The 16,471-nt window shown below is 42.9% G+C and overlaps 1 protein-coding gene across 2 annotated transcripts in view; it reads left to right on the forward strand.

Annotated features, from left to right (window-relative positions):
* The window catches only part of cdon (cell adhesion associated, oncogene regulated), a 32,033-nt gene that overhangs the window by 11,067 nt on the left and 4,495 nt on the right, over positions 1 to 16,471 (forward strand). For both annotated transcript variants that reach the window (XM_026192176.1, XM_026192177.1), the window contains exons 2-15: positions 2,402 to 2,540; positions 3,120 to 3,398; positions 3,915 to 4,061; positions 4,773 to 4,916; positions 5,014 to 5,301; positions 5,383 to 5,652; positions 8,443 to 8,717; positions 9,050 to 9,224; positions 10,494 to 10,610; positions 11,210 to 11,413; positions 12,025 to 12,206; positions 13,448 to 13,553; positions 15,845 to 15,967; positions 16,237 to 16,428. In XM_026192176.1, coding sequence (XP_026047961.1) covers positions 2,468 to 2,540; positions 3,120 to 3,398; positions 3,915 to 4,061; positions 4,773 to 4,916; positions 5,014 to 5,301; positions 5,383 to 5,652; positions 8,443 to 8,717; positions 9,050 to 9,224; positions 10,494 to 10,610; positions 11,210 to 11,413; positions 12,025 to 12,206; positions 13,448 to 13,553; positions 15,845 to 15,967; positions 16,237 to 16,428 — 2,575 coding nt within the window. In that variant the 5' untranslated portion in view covers positions 2,402 to 2,467. The remainder of the gene's footprint in view (positions 1 to 2,401; positions 2,541 to 3,119; positions 3,399 to 3,914; positions 4,062 to 4,772; positions 4,917 to 5,013; positions 5,302 to 5,382; positions 5,653 to 8,442; positions 8,718 to 9,049; positions 9,225 to 10,493; positions 10,611 to 11,209; positions 11,414 to 12,024; positions 12,207 to 13,447; positions 13,554 to 15,844; positions 15,968 to 16,236; positions 16,429 to 16,471) is intronic.

Below are 16,471 nucleotides of genomic sequence, written 5' to 3' on the forward strand. Positions count from 1 at the left end.
GTGTGAAGTAGCATGGACACAGTTAATATGGAGCCTAAAATGCAAAGAATACACCATATGCATCATGGCATGTTCCTGAAACTCGGCAGTTGTAAACTAGCTTACAGGCTAGAGGGTTCACAAAGAATTCATTTTTAAATATTAATTCTTAAGCACTTTATTCTTGTTTTGCTTTAAATATTTAGTTGTGTGTGTGTCAGTGTGTGTAATTGAAACGGAGACAGCTGGAGGTAACCTCTGGGAGCTGTCCCAGAGCCACCAGACACCCGCTGGTTCATCCTCTCGCTCTTTTGCTACTCCTCCATAACCTTTGACCTCTGGGTGATCAGGGGCGTGAGCCTAGAGCTGGAAGAGTTTATTATTTCCTGCCTCTTCTATCCTTCTCCTCTCAGTATGCCCTCTGAGAGAATGAGAGAGAGCAAGATGAAGAGAGTGGGTATGAATACATCAAGTGAAGGCAGCAAAAGCCCCAGCATTCAGAATGACCTTAAAAAATGCACAGTGTTAACTAATTAGCAATGCATATACATAGCGTTGGCACAATAAATCATTTGACTTGCCATTTGTGGCTTTTATAAGAATTTATGAACCTTTCACCACCATAAAGCTAGAAAGCATCTTCTGATTATATCGAGCCCCACTAGATTGCATATAAAATATAGACAGAGGTGCAGGGGTGTCACCTATTGGTCTTAAATGCTGCATTTTGAAGCTTCAAAAGGACCACTTTACCTGCTTGGTTGTATAATACAACTTGTCGATGTCACAAACTTGATGGAGAGGTCCAGTTCAGTGGGTCGATTTAGTGGAAGTTTGGCCTGGCTGCTAGAGTACCTTGTGTTGTTCTGTCCATTAAAGTAGCCACTCTCTTGATGTCTTTAAATGAGCAAATTATATGTAAAAAAGCAAAACATTCACACCCCCTTGTGTAGTTGTCTCGAAAGGCCACACTATCCATGACAGTAACCAAATTCAGAGACTGCTGTTTCGACTGAACCCTTCATAGAAAATGTTTTTACCCCAGTTAATCATATTTATATACTATACACCAAATACAGTAGATGAAAATTTAAAGAAGGTCTGAGGAGGGCGTGAAGTGAGAGTGGGATGGACTCCAGCGCTATTTACTCGTGGGTTAGACCACACCTATCATCAGACTTGACCTTCACTTTCATCCCAACTACACTGCTCTTCATGGCAATAACTTTCAGAGTTGCTATTGGGTGTTTAACATGACAAGGTAAAATTGTATTAGTTAATCTTCTTACAAAGAAAGCTTCATTGGTTTTAGTTTGGTACAATAGGCCTGTCTCATTGTGGGAGGCTCTGAACCTTTACAGTATAAGCTTGAGACATTAATTACAGTTTGCACATTACTAATTGTGCTCCTAATACACACAGCATTACTGTAATTACATGTAAGCACTTCACATCCCTGTGTTTATTTTTTGGCAAAGTAATTAGCAGATTAATTGACGACAGAAATAAATATTCATTGTAGCCCCACGCCAACAGGTCTTTTTCAAGCCCTACTGCACCCTCGAGAGGAGGCTAACCAAATTGACCTGCTTGATTGTCGGGCGGACGAAACAATGTTTTAGTTAGAGAATGAGGGTTAGAAACCTGTTGAGCCTCGCCGCTCCCACCCAGGCATCATGCTTTTAATTTGACCCACCCTTCAGCCTCGGTTGGCCCTTCCGCTAATGTCTGCGAGCCACGAAGCACCAGTGTGAATATCACAGCTGGACAACCATTGTCCCGCCAGCCTCAGGCTCAAACCCTGGTTAGCAACCAGGAACCTGGGATCAAAGCTTGCCCGGATTACTCTTAGAAAAAGGAGGAGGCGTTGCATTCGGAGGGGGGTCTGGTTGAAAAGGATAGAGGAATGCTCCTAATTACGTGCCCTCCACTTCTTTTCTGTCTCTCTCTTTGGCTCTTCTCTTGTCTTACCGTGTGTGTCTGGCCTGCACTTCAGGCTACATTGAACCTATGAGGAAGCAACACAGTGTGACAAGAGAGTGATATTAAGAGTGAGGCGACGGTCTCTCCACAGATACTCCATTATCAGGAGATCTCAGCGGTCTTGTGGGAAGAGAAGGAAGCAGAGAGGCTGGACATTCCAGCCTCCACACAGACACTGAAGTGGGTGAGAAGAGGGGTCAGAAGAGAGGGTGGGAGGTGTAGATCAAGGAGTGTGTAAAGAGGATGTGTCGTGAAGATTAGAGGGATTGTCGTTCAGGATTCAACGGGAACTTAATTGATTTTTTCCCCCCACCTCTGGTTTCCTCTTCCTTGCTTTGCTGTTTGTTTACATGTCGTCTCTTGCGCTCGCGTACATGACGCCATGTTTCTCTGCAGAGCTGCGGCCTGATATGTTTTTCTACTCATCTGTGTGTTGCAGGTTTGCTGAACAGACGTGGACGTACTTACTGGACAACACGGCCTCTGGCAGGGGTCAAAGTGCACCATGGACAGTGGCCTAAGGGTCCTCCTGTCCACTGTGCTGTGTCTCAGCCAGTCTTTGCTGATCACCTGCTCATGTAAGTTGTTGTACAGCTCTATTTACTTTTATTAGCAAAGAATAATTTTTTTTAAATGGAAGAAGATCAGCTTCAAAGCTGACAAACACAGTGGATGCTGTCCACAAATGAGGACACACAGATAGTTAATAATAAAGGCAAATATTTTCAGTGTCAGGTGGATGATTTAGAGGCGTGTTCCTGATTCAGCTCCTGATTGGCCATAAATTAACTTGTGCAACTCAAAGTAAATATTTTGGACCTTTTAATTACACATTTTGGTCTTCCCTAGCAAAAAACAAATTAATACTGGAAATTATTGGTGTAAAAGCAGTTCTATTGAAAAAAGGGAAATTGTTGACAGGCTGTTGGATTATACTCTTTCTAAATTATCGCAAGCATCTTTCTGCCTTTTACTTTAAGAAATGTATTGGCAAATACTGCACAGTAATTTGTCGGTCAGTCTCTATTGTGTAAGTTTATTAAAACAGCTTTAACAACAATGCGACAGTTATAATTTGATTTATAATTTGAGCAAGCCTGCCGTTTATTAATTCACATGTCTGAACCTGTTTTTCTCTGCTCTCGTCTTCTCATCAGCTCAATATCCATCTTTCCACTCTGAGCCCGCCTCCTTGGTTCAGAGTCAAGGCTCTGTTGTCCATCTGCAGTGCTCTGTAAGTCCTCCATCAGCGGTGGTCTCCTGGCGCTTCCGAGGCCTTCCCCTGGACCGGGACACTCTGCCTGGTGTGGAGCTTGGCAGTGGCTCCCTCACAATCTCCTCCCTTATGCCCAGTCATGCTGGTGTCTATCAGTGTGTGGCACGCTTAGACCACGGGCCCGCCATCGCCAGCCGCTACGCGCGTGTTGCCATAGCAGGTACGGATGCAGAGAATTAGAGTCCTGTGCATGCTCCCGCTCACTTCAAAGCGCAGTGATGAAGAAAGAGAGGAAATGGCCTTGAGAAAAGGAAGGCTATTTCGTGATTGCTGAACACTTAGAAAGAATGCCTATCCTCAGCTGCCTGCTGCTGAGTGGCGGAGGGGAAGGAAGCAGTAGGAGCTTTTACTCGGGCATCGTTCCAGATGCCTCTTGACCGGTATCCTTAATGAGCTTTGGGCTTTCCTGTGTGCAGCATGTTCCTGCTGGGATGCTTCTTGCTCTTGGACAGTATGCTAAGAGGCTGACCTTGCTTTGGAACTGTATCAGGCATGAGTCGAATCACTCACTGCAACAATAAACAAGCCAAGTGGTCCAACACAAACAGCTCAGCTCAAGTAGTGCTGATCATCTTTGTCACTGACTGTGCAGATGCTCAGAAGATATTAAATGTCTGATATTCTGGACTCAAGGAAAGTTGAACTAAGGCAATTGTGTTTATTTCTATCCATGCAGAAATATCAAAATACGAAGATGGCCAACGGCGGTCATTATCAGTGCAGGAAGGGAGCACTGCTCTTATAGAGTGTCCTCTACCACGTAGCATTCCTCCAGCTATTCCTAGACTGAGGATACAGGGGGGCTGGGTGGAAGCTTCAAAAGGTATGTTTGAAACTCAGATAAATGTGTAGTTTTTCTAACTGTATATGCTGTTCTCTGAAAAAGTCAAAAAGTGTTCAATTGTAAAAATACCACTTATGTCAGTTTTCTTTATTTATTCATGAGCTCTAAATAGACTGTAGAATATTTAAAAAGTGCAACACTGCACTACGCTAAATATTATTTATATATACTATCACTTATCAAAGGGAGATAAAGGTGGCTCTCATTTATGAGGCCTTTTGAGTATTTTTGAGCTTTATGAAAATTTTTCATTACATGTAAATTTTCCATGTGATTTTGTGATATAAGTGCAAGGCAGAGTTTTAGATTTAATGGAATCTGGTCAAATGAATTTTCCTTGATTGGTACATATTCCTTCTATAGTATTCTTGTTTTAATAAATAAACATTTGATTTTCTATATTTCATTTTTATTGCTTTGTTTTTATTGATTTTAAAAATAATTTGTTCCAGTGTAGAGACTCTGATAAGAAGTGAAGACTACTTTGAGGGAGTTAAGTAAAGTTTGGTGAAGCCATCTGTGAATATGATTTCCTCAAAACAGACACTTCCATTTGGTCATTCATTTTGAAAATTTATGAAGGAATCCATGCATTTGTCCCCTTTTGTTCATCTGCTTGTGGTGTGATGCATGCTGGCTGTATACTGTGGAGGCCTTCCTATTACTTTAATCCTTTCCTTCTCTTTTCAGATGACTATTTAATACTTCCATCTGGCAACCTCCAGATTATCTCTGTTTCAGCCCAGCACCAGGGCATGTATAAATGTGGTGCAGTGAACCCTGTTACCAAGGAGACCGTCATACAGTCTCATGGCACTAAGCTGTCCGTCAAATGTAAGTTAGATGATGTTAAATCAAGGAGAAGCGTTTATATGTCTGCTCTGTTATGTCAGACCAACGAACGTCTTTGTCTTTTTTTTGGTTTGTTTAGATTCAGACCCCTCCTCCTCAGTGCAGATCGTTTATCCCAAAACCCCAAAGACTGTTTCGATTGAGAAGTCACAGCCGCTGACCTTGGAGTGTGTTGTGTCTGGTAGTCCTGCACCTGCAGCTAAGTGGTTTAAGAATGGCAAGGTCATACCGGGGCCTTCTCACCAACGACAGCACAACAATCTGGCCTTTGTTGGGGCGATGAGAAGCGATGAAGGCAGTTACACCTGCGCTGTTGAGACGGAGCAGGGGACTCTCGTCAGCGCTAACTATACTGTGAAGGTTCTCGGTAAGAAAAACACAATGAGAGAGGAGTGTGAGTGGTGACTGTTTGATGCAGATGTTTAACATTTCACGCTCACCTTCACAGAGCCTGTTTCCATCATCGAGGGACCGGGGAACCAGCTCGCCTCTCTCGGCTCCTCTGCTCGTTTTATCTGTGTAGCCCAAGGAAATCCATCTCCAAACATCACCTGGCTGTTCAACGCAGAGCCCATCACCCCTTCACATCGCTTTCAGATCTCTGGATCCTCACTTGTTGTTTCAGATGTGACACGACAGGATGAGGGAGTTTATCAGTGTCTGCTGGACAATGGCTTTAGCTCAGCGCAGTCCTTTGGAATGCTCACAACTCAAGGAGGTATGTATGATCAGTTATCTCTATCAAACAACAAAAGCTGTACCGGATTGCCTTGTTGATTCCTAGGTTGGGAACAACTAAAGGTTGTTTTCTTCTCTTAGGTTTAATTCATCCCAAAACCAAACATATTTATTTTTCATTCAGCCTTTAGTGACATTCGTGCCGCTAGATTGTTTCGGTGTCTGGTTTTGGAGATTTCTTCAGTAACTGGGTTATGATTTCACTGCTGATATTTTTTTCTTTTATCACTTTGCGCACCACAAGACAAGTGCCATCTGGTCCCATTATGTTCAAGAGAGTGCAGAGATCTGACAGCCAGTATATCCAAAACTTACTTAGACTTTTCCCTGCATTTGCATCACAAATGGAGGAGTCTTAGATTGAAGATGTTCCACACACCGAAAGTTAGAAGTTCCAAGAAATACACTGCATTGCAAATGTTACAAAAAATTTAGGGTATTGTTAGAAAGGGTTAAGGCATCTTACCAGATGGGATCTCTGTGGGGCCTGTGCATACAGTATCTGCAGGGAGCCCTCGCTTTGTGAGTGTGAATGTACGTGTTTCTCTAAGGACTGGCAGGGGAGGCTTGGCCAAGGCCGCCCTCCTCCTGAGCCTTGAACTGAGCTTGAGCGTGAGAGTGAGCTTTGTGCGCACCGTCGGGGATAAGCCCCCGGACGCTGGAATGTAAGGAGTAGCCGTGGAGGGTTATGACGAGGACCAGACCACCCAGCTGTCAACATCATACACAACTGCCTTTTATTTATTAATACATCACAACCATCCCCCTCCTCCTCCTCCTCCTCCTCCTGCAGTCTCCCCCAAGCTTTCCTTCTACTCCAAGGCCCCATTCCTGAGCTCTCCTTGCTATCTTCAGAATGATTAATGCGGCTACATGCAGAACATAGGGAGTACAAGTCACCATCAGGTGGGTTCACTGCAAAACGTTTGCTTCCCTCCACAAACTGCAGAAATGAATATTTTTTGCTGCAGACCACTTTTATACACAAAACAAGCTGATAATTCAGTTTGTTATCAGGTACCAGGCACCGGAGCTTATCAAATGCTATTACATTCAAATTAAACAGTATTATTGATTTATGTAGCCTGTGATAGTAATTCATCAAAGAAAGAAATTTGGTTTGACAGCACCCTGTATTTACCTGCTGATGTGCATTATTCTATCATGCTGTGGTCTGGGTTTCTTTGACCTTTTATGAATTAACATGCAAACTAATCACAAAGTTATCCACTAAAGTCATTATTTGTTGGTTATCAGTGACAGAAGATCATTAAGTGCAAGACTTGGCCTTTTTACTGCCTGAAACTTGTGAAACAAGAGGAGTCAAAACACTTTACTCTTTACTGGATCCGTCTTCACAGGAAGGAGGTATCCACAGGTCCTCCAGCAGGCTCTTTCCAGGCTCCTGTCTCTGTCCTTAATCCTTCATGATTTACCACCACATTCACTCCCAGGTGCTCTCCTCTAATGCCATGACCTTTTTCTGGGAAGAACCTGGCAATGTATCTTTTTCTTGGTTTACTAGCACTTGTAATGTACCACTCCTTCCCATCAGAATAGTGAGGTCGCTGTGTCCTTAATCGCCTCCTCCTCTCTCATTGTGTCAGAGTAGGAGCCCTGGCTGTGGTTGAGCTATGAGTCAGAGCTGTGGAGAGGTGAGAGTGTTGCAGGGCTGAACGAACAGGAACGTGTGGAGGGCTGGATGTAGCGCTGAGGTCTGATTCTCTCCGGTATTTTAATGGTTGGTGTGTGGAATGTGTGGCAGCTGGCTACAGTCCCAGGATCAGGTCTAGTGTTACCAGCTCTAGGCCTGTTTGTTTTACAAAGTGAACCGGTCCCACATACACCAAAAACAGCCTGAAACTGGACCCAGGACCCTGCAGTGTGTGTGTGTGCCTCTGCGGTGTTTACCTCCTTACTCACTTGTTTTGTTTTTTAATATTCAGCTGTGACTCTGTTTGACCTCTGAGATGTGGCTCAAAGTTGAGCAGTCCCAGGTTTTGTGGCTTCTAAATGTCTGTGAAAAAAACCCAACAGTTCACCTGAACTTTGCCAAGCTAATGTCAGCCATAATAAGACTCCCAGCTCGCATGATTTGCCCAGGTGGACCACTCTGGCTCTGACAAGGATTTAATAAAAAAAGCAAAGTGTGATTTGATGTAGCACTGTACACATATTTGTTCCAAATGTAAAACTTTCCAGCAAGTTGCCCTTTGTGCACAGGCGGGGCCACTGTGTTAGTCAGCTTTTCTTGGTGCTTTCTCCTCCTCCATGCTGTACAAAACTGAACAAAGATCCACAATTGTATTGGAAAAAGTGAACATACACAACACAAAAATGAGATCAACAAATATAGTACTGTTAACGGTTATTTATGGCATTTGTTTGCCTAATGCCATGAAAAGCATGACTTTCCAAAATCTTATTTTCTGCCTAAAGTATGAGCAAAGATAGGCGTTTCCATCTACAGTCATTTGTATTTAATGGTATGACTCAGGAAAGTTGCACTAAGACCCCCTACACAGAACAAAGCAGGCATCACTGACGGTAGACTTGATGTTGATTAAGTCTGCACTGAAAAGATGAGTCACCTGTGGAGGTGGGTTGAAAAGCAGCTTGCAGATTGCATGTGTAAAAGGGTATCAGCTGAGACTTGAGCTGATGTGGCCTGGTGATCATAAGTTAACAAAGTCTGTTGTGAATCTGACTGATCTTTGATGCGACTGTATCACATCTCACTTTAATCATCTCTGATCTTCCTCACTGACAGATTCACAGTCGGGTTCCACTGTTGGTGCGCTGCCTGAAGCTTCACCGTCACTCCACCCGATACAGGGCGACGAGGGCCACGAGCGTCTCCTCACAGAAAACGAAGGAGATCCGATTAACCTGCCGGCTGATAGGAGCGGCAACCGTCCTACCCCAGAGGCACCCATCATCATCAGCCCACCTCAGACTCACAAGCCTGATGTGTATGATCTGGAGTGGAAGGCGGGGCGCGATGGAGGCAATCCCATCAACGCCTATTTTGTTAAATACCGTAAGGTAGGGAAAAATCTTTTTCTTTAGTTTTTCTGAAATATTTTGCTCATATTTTACCCTGAAAATATGAATATGAATAAAAGGCTGTTCACTTTCCTTCTAAAATATTTGCTTCAGAAATCGTCTCACTCTGACTATAAAACTGCTAGTTAAACTTTGTTGGCAGGAATCGGTTTTGCTGGAGTTGGAAAATGTGACTGTGGAGCACCTGTGTAAATCACAGCCTTTGTTAGTGATGCTGCTCAGGCTTCTAAACTAAACTGAGACTAAATACGAAGGATTATTAACTATCACTGTCATTTTTAGTCATGCTGTTGTATGTGTCTGTGTGTCAGGTTGATGAAATGGGAACGGTGGTGGGAAGCTGGCACACGGTCCGTGTGCCTGGCAGTGAGAAGACCCTGCGGCTGTCAGAGCTGGAGTCCTTAAGTCTCTATGAGGTGCTGATGGTGGCTCGAAATTCAGCAGGCGAGGGTCAGCCGGCCATGCTCACCTTCCGCACGGGCAAAGGTCAGCCCAGTCACTGGCTTATAATGAAGAAAACTCTCAAACACTATTTAATCAGTATCTGCTAATATTCCTGGGAATTGCTAAATGCTGTAAGAAAAAAACTTTACTCTCATTTCCACCAAAGCTACAAAGATTGAACAATAAATTAAGGGCCATGCTGAGTTAAGGAGGGTCTGGTTGTTTTTGGACATTTTGCACTAACATTGAGCAGACGCTAGAGAATACATTTGTCGGAGAAGAAACAGAAGCATGTTCTCCGCTGATAGCAGTCTCCGGAGGACAGAAAAATGAGCAAAGCACAATGAATTTTTCGTTTAGGGTTGCAAGAAGATTTAGTGTAGTTTTTGCGCAATTATATTAATTTGAGGGATTTAGCTTGATATTTGTGATTTGTGTAAGGCCAAACAAAGTGCCTTCAACTTTTGGCTTTTGGCACAGAATGAAGAAAAAATGATAAAATCTTATGCAGATCAATGAAGACAGTTATTGAAATTTTATTATTATATGCAGCCATTTACTCAGTGTAATCGTAGATTATTACCTTACCTGTTCAGGTATTCCAGCAGGTCGTCCAGTCACCATTGTGAACACAATCATAATGACCGGTGTCAGTCATCGTAGACAAGCGTGAACATGCTTTTTGTCTGTTTAGAGACAAATAAAAGAAGAATGACCGCAAGTATTCCAACACAATAACAATTGTGCTTTACCACAGCAGGGTTACAAAATATTCCCTGGTCAGAAATATGCAAAGCCAGGGATACTGCCAAAAACCACAGATATGATTATATCTTCGGGGTGGTTCATTTACAAAATAGTCCAGGACCATCAAAATGCCAACCTCTGGGCTCCTGCGTCCAACCAAACTCTACCAGAACAAGAAGAAGAGTAACGTGCATTTTTATGTGTCTTCTGTTTACCTCTTCCTGCTTTTAGGAATCCAATTCTGGTAGAGAAATACTAAATCCATAAACTTTTATGCTTCCACGAAGTCTATAAAAATATACAGTCCTTTACAACCATTACAAGTCACCAAATAGATACAAAGAACTCAAATACCCTCAAACAATTTCAAAGGCCTGCCGTAAACTAAGAAATTTGCAGGTTTTATACGCCCATTTTGTTTAAAACACGTCCTAGTGTGCAATTTAAAACACAGATCTTTATGCAGCCGTAAGCAGATTTTTACAAAACTGATGTTTGAAGTGTGTCCTCTGGTGGCAGTGCTGATGTTTTTCTTACCTCCAGCTTTTCTTCTTCCTCTCTCAGAGAAGAGCACCTCCCCCAACAAGAATCCCTCCAAGCCTCCCGTCATCTCCGTGCCACCCAAAGCTCCAGAGGACAAAACCCCCAACACGCACTTTGGAGTTGTCATACATGACAGAGGTTGGTGCCGACACAATCGCAGACTGTCTGAAAGGCCCTGCGTTGTTGCTGCAGCTGCTGGACTCTGTGCAGACAATGATTGTGGGATGTTTCTGGGGAAAATTATGGGGCTTTCTGTCATGTAGCTAGTTACTGTGGAGTTCATGACCAGACTGTGTTAAACAGATCGCAGGGCTTAATGTTTAGATGTGGTCTGCTTTGTTTCTTTGTGCCTCAGAGTACAAACAGTCAGATGATAGTTGACACCCCGTAATGACTCTTTGGGAGAGAGATGCTGTGAGATTACACACAGCTTTAGGGTCAGAAATGAGTGTGTGTATCTGTGTGTGTGCATTTGACTTACTCGCGTCACAAGCAGGCCCTACTTTGCTGAGACTCACATTAATCTTTTCACTAACCCTCTTTTCTTTCTGTCTTACTCGCTCCTGCCTTCTCTAACTCTGTGACTAAGGGGCCAGGCAGTAAGTATACATCCCTCTGTGGCTTCCCTGTGATGTGCGTGCTTTACTTTTTTTTCTTTTTCCGTAATCACGTTTGCATGAATTCAGATGCAGTAATGACAGGTACGAGTTTAATTCCTATTTGCTTTTTTTCACCAGTTCCAGAGGCTCCCGATCGCCCGACCATCTCCATGGCGACTGAAAGTTCAGCATACGTCACCTGGATCCCGAGAGCCAATGGCGGCTCTCCGATCACAGCTTTCCGCGTGGAGTACAGACGCGGCCGCAGTGCCGAGTGGGTTGTGGCTGCAGATAACATCTCACCTCTGAAGCTGTCTGTGGAGGTTCGCAATCTGGAGCCTGGTGAGTTTACACATCGTTCACAACTTCCCTCTACAGTCCAGTGATGCAGAAAATGATTGATCTGCCCAGAGGAGAATTTCCTTTTTTAAGGAGATTTGAAAAATAGCACAATTCTTATAAATAACTTTATGCTCGCAAAAACTTTACCCCATCACTGACAATGAAATCAACAATTGATAAACAGCAATTAGTTGTTGTTATTATTTCTTGGTCTATGTTGATTTGTAGTTGTCACTGGTCTGCAAAAATGCTGATGTGAAAATAAGAGAAAAAGTAATAGTGAGAATAAAATAAAATACCCAGGGACAATTATTAATAAGGGAAAATAAAAGTTTTATGGTCAAAGCATTGAGGGCTTCTCAAACTTTATAAACCAGATAAAACAGATCATATCATACATCAGCAAATAGTATATATATTATAAATAATATAAAGTTTCAACTATTAACAAGATTTCAGATGCTGTGCCATCAGCTGTTTTTCCCCTTTCAGTTCCAATACACCAACTAACAGCATCATATGAGTGTTGCCTGCTTAAGAAATCCAACATTAGCTTTTGCTTAGCAACACTGTACTGTAACACTGCTGCTCCTGTTGTATTTCTCACTCAGGATCCACCTATAAGTTTCGGGTGGCAGCCATGAACATGTACGGTGAGAGCCCCCACAGCATTCCCTCGAAGCCGTACCAAGTGCCGCAAACAAGCCCTCCTAAGACAGACCGTCCAGTGGTTGGGCCTCATATTTCATCCACGGATGCTATCAGCGACACACAGATCATGCTGCGCTGGACTGTGAGTAGTACATCATGGAAGTAGTAGTGGCATTCAAACAAGCGCATTTAGTAGTGAAAACAAAGATAAACTGTCAAAAATTAACAGTGAGTTTTACACAAAACTGCTGTATTTACAGTAATTGTGTCCACGCAGTATTCTAGTGCATTGACCAAAATTAGCATTTAAAAGGTTTTTCAGTCGTGTTTGATTATCTGGCTACTTTTGTTTCCTTGTGGATTTCCTTTCTGTGGATACTGTGAAACAGTGATGTCACAGCTACAGATATGAAATACTGTTGAAATGGAAGCAAGAAAGTATAAAAATGAAATACTAACGCGTTTACATTCTAGTGGCAACTGTTAGGACTCAGCACCTTTATGGCAGTGGCTCTGTTCGGTTGCTTGGGCTGGAATTTTAAAGTGAATGAGTAGAGAGCCAAAACGTTTCTTTCAGTGGTCACCGGAACTTAAGTCAGATCTGATTAAACCGTGCTTAAAAAGTCTGTTGACTTGTGCAAAATGCCATGCCATTGTGGATTTATTTACGCCTAAATACAGGGTGCCGACATGATCAGCATCTCCGGTTCAACCCACTGGAGCGCTGAACAGTTGCTGTGGAAATTCATGTTATGTTAGCCAAGAAAAACAGCGCGTGCCCTTACCTACATGTGTTCTACGATAATGAGTGGAGAATTATGCCAGCCGCAACATGGTTGATAATGTTTTCCGCTTTTACTGATGATTCCTGTTCAGGCTCCTATAAGAGCTGCATCGCTTGTAATTGTCTCCAAAGTTAAGTGCGCATTCATCAAAATGATCTGAACAACTTCCTGTCCCTGCATAACAGTGGAAAAGTTTGGCTGATGAAGTGACTTTTCCAGGTGGCTCACCTGTGTTTGAACTGATCGTGGTTCTTTTGCAGCCAATCAGACTGTACTGATAGGAGCTCTGCTCCAACAGCAAGAAAGGGAGGCCCTGTCCCTCTGGGTTTTGATTCTTCTGTCTTCAAAGCTGTTTCTGCCTTACAACAGTTTTGGTTGCAGATGGATGTAGATAGTTCCCCACATTTACTTAACCTCAGACAGCCTCATTATTTCCTCAACTTCAGACAGACAGTGCAATCACAATCTAGCTTGCAGTCTTGTACATCTGCTGATAACAGGGCCCGCTATTAGGTGCTGGAAAATTTCCTCTCTTTGTATGATAATTGCTTACCAGATTGCTGTAGTCCAACATAATCTTTTTTCCATCCCCATCCAGTATAGTCCCTCGACTAACAACAACACTCCGATCCAAGGCTTCTACATTTACTACCGGCCCACGGACAGTGACAATGACAGCGACTACAAAAGGGACGTGGTTGAAGGTAAGTGGAGCTACATGTTTTACCGCGTGTATGTTTTTCCACTGCATACCGAGTGAGTAACGGTGTAGAGTGTTTGTCAACAGCTTCCCCCAGTCCTGTTGTAGACGTAAGCTCGTGCTTTACAGATAAACTTGGAAGTGTAATGGATACTGTGTCGAGAGTGGTGTGCATTTTGGCGCGTTGATTTATAGAGAGTGCACTGCTTTCTGAAATCTGTTTTTAATAAATGGTTGCCAGCTAATAGGCCGGAGATGTAATATGAGCCCGACCAGACGAGAGCAGCTCAGGTTGCTGGGTGGAATGCTAACAGTTGAGCTGGGTGCAGGAAGGGAGGGAGGGGCATCCATTCACTTTGCCCATCTCTCCAGCATCTGAGTATGTGACTTTCCACACCGCCAGGGACAAATGTCTGTTTGGTCTTTGTCCCCAGCGAGCAGCTTGTTATTACACCGAAGTTACAAATTCCAAAAATTCAGTCATTAAAGAGAGAAATTTTAAGATGTGGATAGCTGCGTTGCTATAACATTTAAAAATTAGTAGATTTAAACAGGAACCTCTGACCAGCTTACACTTAATGTCAGATTTTAAGAGCTGAAAAAATGGTAATACCCATCAAAGCCCAGTGTTATAGTGTTATGGTATGCTCATAAAATTACAGTTTGGCAAATAAAGTATCAAATCAGACTGAGCACAAGATTTGGACTAAAGAAGAATTTGTCTTATTTTTTGCACTAAAATGTTGCCAGTTTCAGAAGAGTGGCAGAAGAGAGAATGGCACTTGAATCAATTGTCTGGTGATTAAATTGATTTTTTTCACATTTGCATGTAGCTGAGGCCAACCAACTGGTGACCATGAGGTTTAACTTGCAGTACCCAAAAAACTGACCAATTTTGAACCCAAGGCACAGTCGCTGCAGTCAGTCTCAGACAGGCTGGCAAAGGTTTGAAGATAACTGCCGACAATTAACAACCAATCTTATTTAGACTGTGCTGAGTTGAACATTTTGGATTTCTGTTCAATGTGATTTTCTGTGTATTTAGATGGGAACAGATTTGCAGCAGACAATAACAGATTTGGAATTTTTGCTGTTTTATCACAGTTAGTAATCGTGTTAGTCACAAACAGATTGCGTGCAACTGCCAGCTTAACGCCATTCAATTGCAAACCGTTAGCAGACTGATAGCCATCTAAATGCCCTTTTATTGCTGTCTTGATGCACTGAAGTTGCTTTGAGGACGGCAACTGACTGCCTCCATCTTTGAAGCAATGATATCAAAGGCAATTACGTAGTCTGTTTATTGCACATGGTGCAATAATGTTGGTTGTGCCACTGTCTCCATTCATTGTTTTCCTTAGTGTGACTGTAATATTATCCTGGTAACGGGAAATTGCCGACAGGTTTCTGACTGATCTCTTGTCCTGTGTGACTGAGGCCACAGTTGGAAAAATAAAAAGCTGATAAAATTGGACGTAGTGACCATAACATCACCTATTGACGTGTTAAGTCCCATTTTTTAGTCTTAAGCTAAAGGTTTTGGCCTTTTATTTCTTTTGAAACTACACTTGACGAGGGAAGGATGGGTCAGATTTAGAATACACTCATGCCATCGCTGCTTGCCGATCAGAAAGGAGACCTGTCCCATAGCATACCCAGCCTTATCCTTATTTTCTAGAAGAGACCTTTTCTTGCAACAGTTTCTAAGTCGCTCACTTGCCTAGAGGCATTTTTGTTACGGTGATACTGACATTAAATACTGAGATTCAGTGTATGCTTCCTCTCTAAAAACGTGTTCCCACTAAAATTACCTCGGGACATAGGTAGTACATGTGCAGCGATTTATTATACTTGTTATGAAATGAAACATGACAAGTACAGCAGCTTATTTCAGCCTCATTTGTAGGAAATGTGGCATTTCCATGTTGGAGACTGTAGCTGTCTCATCTGTGATTTCAAAGCACGTAGTAGTGTGATAGTGTGTAGTAGTGCAGCAGTGGCGTGAGTGTGGAGTGGGAATACTGGAGGCGAGCCAGGACAAACATGAAGCTGCCATATATGGAGCTTGTCTCGAATAAGGCAACTGTCTGGGTCCTGGTGAGACTGTCAGAGAAGGAGACAAGGTTTGGGTGTGAAGCAGAGAGAGAGGGAAAGAACATGACCTGAGTGAGAAGCCTGAAGCGAAGGACAATAGGAAGCGAAAAACTGGCTGTGAGTTTAAACAAGTTGTGTCAACACTTACTTGTAGAGGAAGTGATTTCTCACCTTTGTCCCCCTTTTTTCCTGCCTTCCCAGGTATAAAAAACTGGCACATGATTGGACATCTCCAACCTGAGACCTCCTACGATATCAAAATGCAGTGCTTTAATGACGGGGGAGAGAGTGAATACAGTAACGTCATGATCTGTGAGACCAGAGGTAAGGAAACACAACGCTGTAATGCAGAAGAAATGACTCACACTTTAACCAAACCTCTAGTTTATCAGAAGTCCAGGCATGTTTCTGCAAAGGCTGTAACTTTAATGACGGGTATGATCACCAAAATTACACAACATAAATGTACTGGGTTTTATGAGCTCAACAACAATGGCTTGCATTTTATGGTTTGGTGCTGTACCTTGTTATTTTCCTTAACGCAAATGGGTAAAAAGTTGTTCCTCATGTCCCCTTCTTCCTCTCTTCTGCAGCACGCCAGTCTCCAGGATCACCCAGCCAGCACCCTATTACCCCATCTGACCCCCATCCTGTGGATACCCCAAGCCCTCCTGGAGGACTGCTCTACGTGATTGTGGGCTCTGTTTTAACGGTGATGGTGTTCATCCTGGTGTCCTTTATTATCATCTGTCTGTGGAGGAATCGTCAACAGAACAACATGCACAGTGAGTTTAATATCAAAGTAGACTAGACTAAAAATCAATACCC

Source organism: Astatotilapia calliptera, chromosome 14, assembly GCF_900246225.1.
Source record: "Astatotilapia calliptera chromosome 14, fAstCal1.2, whole genome shotgun sequence".
Taxonomy (NCBI): domain Eukaryota; kingdom Metazoa; phylum Chordata; class Actinopteri; order Cichliformes; family Cichlidae; genus Astatotilapia; species Astatotilapia calliptera.